General features: G+C 33.6%; 1 protein-coding gene across 1 annotated transcript; it reads right to left on the minus strand.

Moving 5' to 3' along the window:
* Positions 1 to 35: 35 nt before the first annotated feature.
* LOC106779058 (sulfite exporter TauE/SafE family protein 3-like) lies at positions 36 to 3,877 on the minus strand (the record flags this gene model as incomplete). The annotated part of the gene is made up of 6 exons (XM_022776407.1): positions 36 to 295; positions 379 to 519; positions 601 to 919; positions 3,381 to 3,446; positions 3,528 to 3,689; positions 3,791 to 3,877. Coding segments are annotated over 6 exons (858 nt in total), but the record flags the coding sequence as incomplete, so codon positions are not given.
* Between the last annotated feature and the right edge of the window lie 99 nt (positions 3,878 to 3,976).

The following is a 3,976-nucleotide window of genomic DNA, read 5'->3' on the forward strand; positions in this document are numbered from 1 at the left end:
TAAAAAATGATAACAGATTGAATACGAAAATCATTTATTTACTTGAATGGAAAGAGACAACAGAGCTACACACTTGCTTCTGATACATAGATAAATTCAAGAATAAAATCCATATTGACTTTCATTACTATAAAAAAAATTAGGAGGAAGTGTGTTCCTCTGATAGGCATAAAAAGGTGGCCACATGAGTGATCTATATAAGCAAAAGACAGCTAAGATTGATGGCAGATATTTCGAAATCCCATATGCTCGTTATTTTCCATCTTCTCAACCATGTTTCCAATTCCCACTCCACCTGTGATACCCAAAAATAGAAAATAAGTGTGTTTGAATGATAAAAGCTAGAACTGATTGCAATGAAAAAATCATGGAGAGTACCTAAACTGATTGCACTCAAAAAAATGGTGAAAGCTAGAACAAAGATGATGATGGATGCTCGTCCCAAGATAGCTATTATCTTTCTCACCACATGCTGCCCAGTTAACGCAGCTATGGTTGCAATCAAAATAAAGTAAGAAGCTGCGTCATCCCATAAGAAGAAAGCCATTAGTATGTTTCATGAATTCTGCTACACATTTACCATTNAGGAATGGTTCTTACCATAGGGAACTGGGAAGCGTTCTAGAAGATAGTATTGTACGACTGACATGGAGGAAGAGAAAACCATAGCAAAAGTTGATGTAGCACTAGCAACCTGAGGAGGAATTCCCAACTCCAGAAAGAGTGGTCCCAAAATGAAGCCACCTCCAAGACCAAGCAGTCCACTAACTATACCAGCTATTATACCACAGCAACAGTAAAGGCAGATCTTGTGAAGCTTCTTCCAATCTGTTATTTCCTTTTCCTTTGATGCAATCACTCTACTTCCATTGCACAAGCATATGGCTTCATAAAGCGTAACAGAGACTGCAATAGGCACCTTTAAGTGACAAATACCCAACCCAAAGTTCTTTTAGACCATATGGAGATATTCTATAATACAATTTTTACAAAACATGTGTACTTCAGCTTTACAAATCACCCTTTGCATACATACTATATTTCATAATTGGTTGCTAATAAAGCTAAGAGATAATTTCCTATATATATATATATATATATATATATATATATATATCTTTAATCTGGTAGAATCATAGACTATTAATCTGGTAATTGCAATATAATTAAGGTTCCCTGACAGTTTTTTTAAACAACTTGTCTTTTCTTATTTGCTAATGCATGGAATTGATACATCTGACTTTTTAACCTTAATAATCAGAAAGAAGTATCACACATTCATCCGATCTCTTCAAATGATTACCAAACTAACTAGCAATTAAACAAATATGGTGAAAAAGCAGTGCAAGGGAAGCAGAAAGTAGAGACATTTATATAAAAGAGCCATAGACATTTCTGACCTCTTAGATTGAATCCTTTTGGCGGAACATAAACCAACTTGGGAACATATGTCATCAGGTTTCACCTATAGAACAAGACCAAACTCATTTAGGTCCAAAGAGTGAAAATGCAAATCAAAACAATATCACAATAAGTGTTTTATGAAGAATATATGGCAAAACANGTTAATGAAAAATGCATTACTCTAGCAGTAGTAAAATCAGAACGTGAAAAGTAATGGAAAGTATTCAACATTTTGCATGACTCCTATTACTTAGATCGTACCAATGATAGCAATGGGGTGGGGACATCCAATGAAGACCACAAGACAAAACTCAAAGAAATACACTTTTGTTCCTCAGATGCAGATCCTATTTTTACAAGGGCAACAAAAGTAGAAACCCACCTCACAAGGAAGGAAGGCTCGAGTATGATCACCCTTATAGAGATAGCCATATTTTTCTAAAAGACCTAAAAAATCATGATACATCTTGGATTTGAATACCTTCAGTGCTAGATAACAAGCCCCTTAGCCTAAAAATAGCTTTAAAATATATTTATAGTCCTAAGCACCTTAGCCTAAAAAAGAAAGCACGAATATAAAACAATGTAGAAGTTGATGTAGTAGCATGAAAAAAAAAAGAACATTAATAGTTTGCAGTTCACATTACCATGTTTTTCAAAAGAGAACCATCTGCAGATAGATAGAAACTGGTGGCCATTTGTTTCCTTTAGACCATCATAGGCATGCCACCACTGTGAAATGACCATTTGAAAAATGGTTTCATTCAAGGAGAATCTATAAAATTCCAACCTTCAGATTAGTCAATAATTCTTCATGTAACAGATCATGAATTCTTAAAAATTTGCATTTAATACCTCTAATAAAGGGGGCAATGTTTTTAGTATTATAGCTTGAAAGAGGTTAAGAGGAGAGATATGAAATCTGCATTAAAATGTGAACAAATATAACTATATTAACTCCTTGGAATAAGTAACATATTCTATTTTGGTTGACAACCCCAACGTATGCTAAAGCCCTCCTCTGCCACTTTGAAAAGATTGGATTATGTCAAGAATAGACAATGCTAAAGTAAAAATATTGTANAAGAAAATATATAAGGATCCTATACTTGAATGAATAAATAAAATATGTGTCTAGAATGGTAAAATATCTAAGTCTAAAGGCAGACTAATATCAATCATGACTAATATCCCATACAATAAATATATATGCCCTGCATCCACACCAGCTGATAANTGAAATCTTCCAAAAATGTCACCTAGCTTTTTAATTACTGTGGGTATGATCTCTTCCAAAATAATGAGCAACCTGCAAACAATTAACATGATTAACAANACCATGNAAATTTAAATTGATGCAACTAGACTCAAAGGCTAAATGGCCTCTCACCAAATAAGCAGATTTTAGTTTATAGTAGAAAAAAGTTGTTTCCAATTTGTTTCATATGCCTATTTTTCCATTTTGTACAGAATATCTTAACAAAGAGGCACTACTCTTGTTATCTGAAAACATATCTAGAATGAAAACAAAAAGCAAAGAAATTGTCTCCAGTTTGCAAAACAAATTTAAGAGGTGACAAAAATAATAAAACTTTTGAACAGTGGATTATGACTTGTTCAAAAATCTGGAACTAATTTATAATTCCTCCAAATAACGCACCAAGAACTTCATGAACTCACTGAACAAGAAAAACAAATAATATCAATACACAGAAGAATCAAACAGGTAGATAAGAAACTCAAAAAGTTAAACTTTGACAAAAAAAAATTAACATCTAAAATAAAGTTTGCAATAGGCGAGCCAACTATCAAGCCTACCTTTTTCTCAAGTATACAACAAAAGATGAACAAAATAGCTCTTGCATTGCAGGTTTTAGTGTAAATGAAAAATTAGAATTTAAGCTACTATGTCATAAAGCAATTTGAATTTCAAAACACCAATCTTTTAACTTAATCTGAGAGAATANAATACTGACACCATTTAAGCCATTTTCTGACATGAACTTGAAATCATCTTCGGTGATATACGTCTTCCAGTGATCCTGCATGTGCATGCCCCGCATAGCTTTATCATTTGATAAATTAAATTTTGATCTAAAATTCTCTTTAAAGCTGATGTTTACCTGCATGATTTTGGGAGCTTTGTCAGGACCATAGCCATTTGTAATTTGGTATTCCCCTCTTAGAATGCTTCCTGTCAAAACATTCATCTTGAAAACCGAAGGGTCATTATCATCCCAACTGGATCCTTGGTAATCTGCAAGTACCACAGTCTCTGATATGGCCTGATAAACAATATCAAGAACATAGAAACAGTAACACCAATAAGCCACAAAATCTATATTTAAGAGTTAGCTAAACAGTAACACCAATAAGACCAAAGTACCTGTAAAAACAGACCGTTCGGTGCTCTGATACGAACCCTGTTTGGTTCATCATCATTCCTCACAATCTCAAACGTTTCCCTGTCACTCTGTGAATCAGAATCAACCACTAAACTGTTTCCTTCTTCTTGATTTGTCAGTCTCACAAATTGCTTACTGGAAACTCTAAAATTGAAGGCCGTTTCATT

The sequence above is a fragment of the Vigna radiata genome, unplaced genomic scaffold, assembly GCF_000741045.1.
Source record: "Vigna radiata var. radiata cultivar VC1973A unplaced genomic scaffold, Vradiata_ver6 scaffold_994, whole genome shotgun sequence".
Taxonomy (NCBI): domain Eukaryota; kingdom Viridiplantae; phylum Streptophyta; class Magnoliopsida; order Fabales; family Fabaceae; genus Vigna; species Vigna radiata.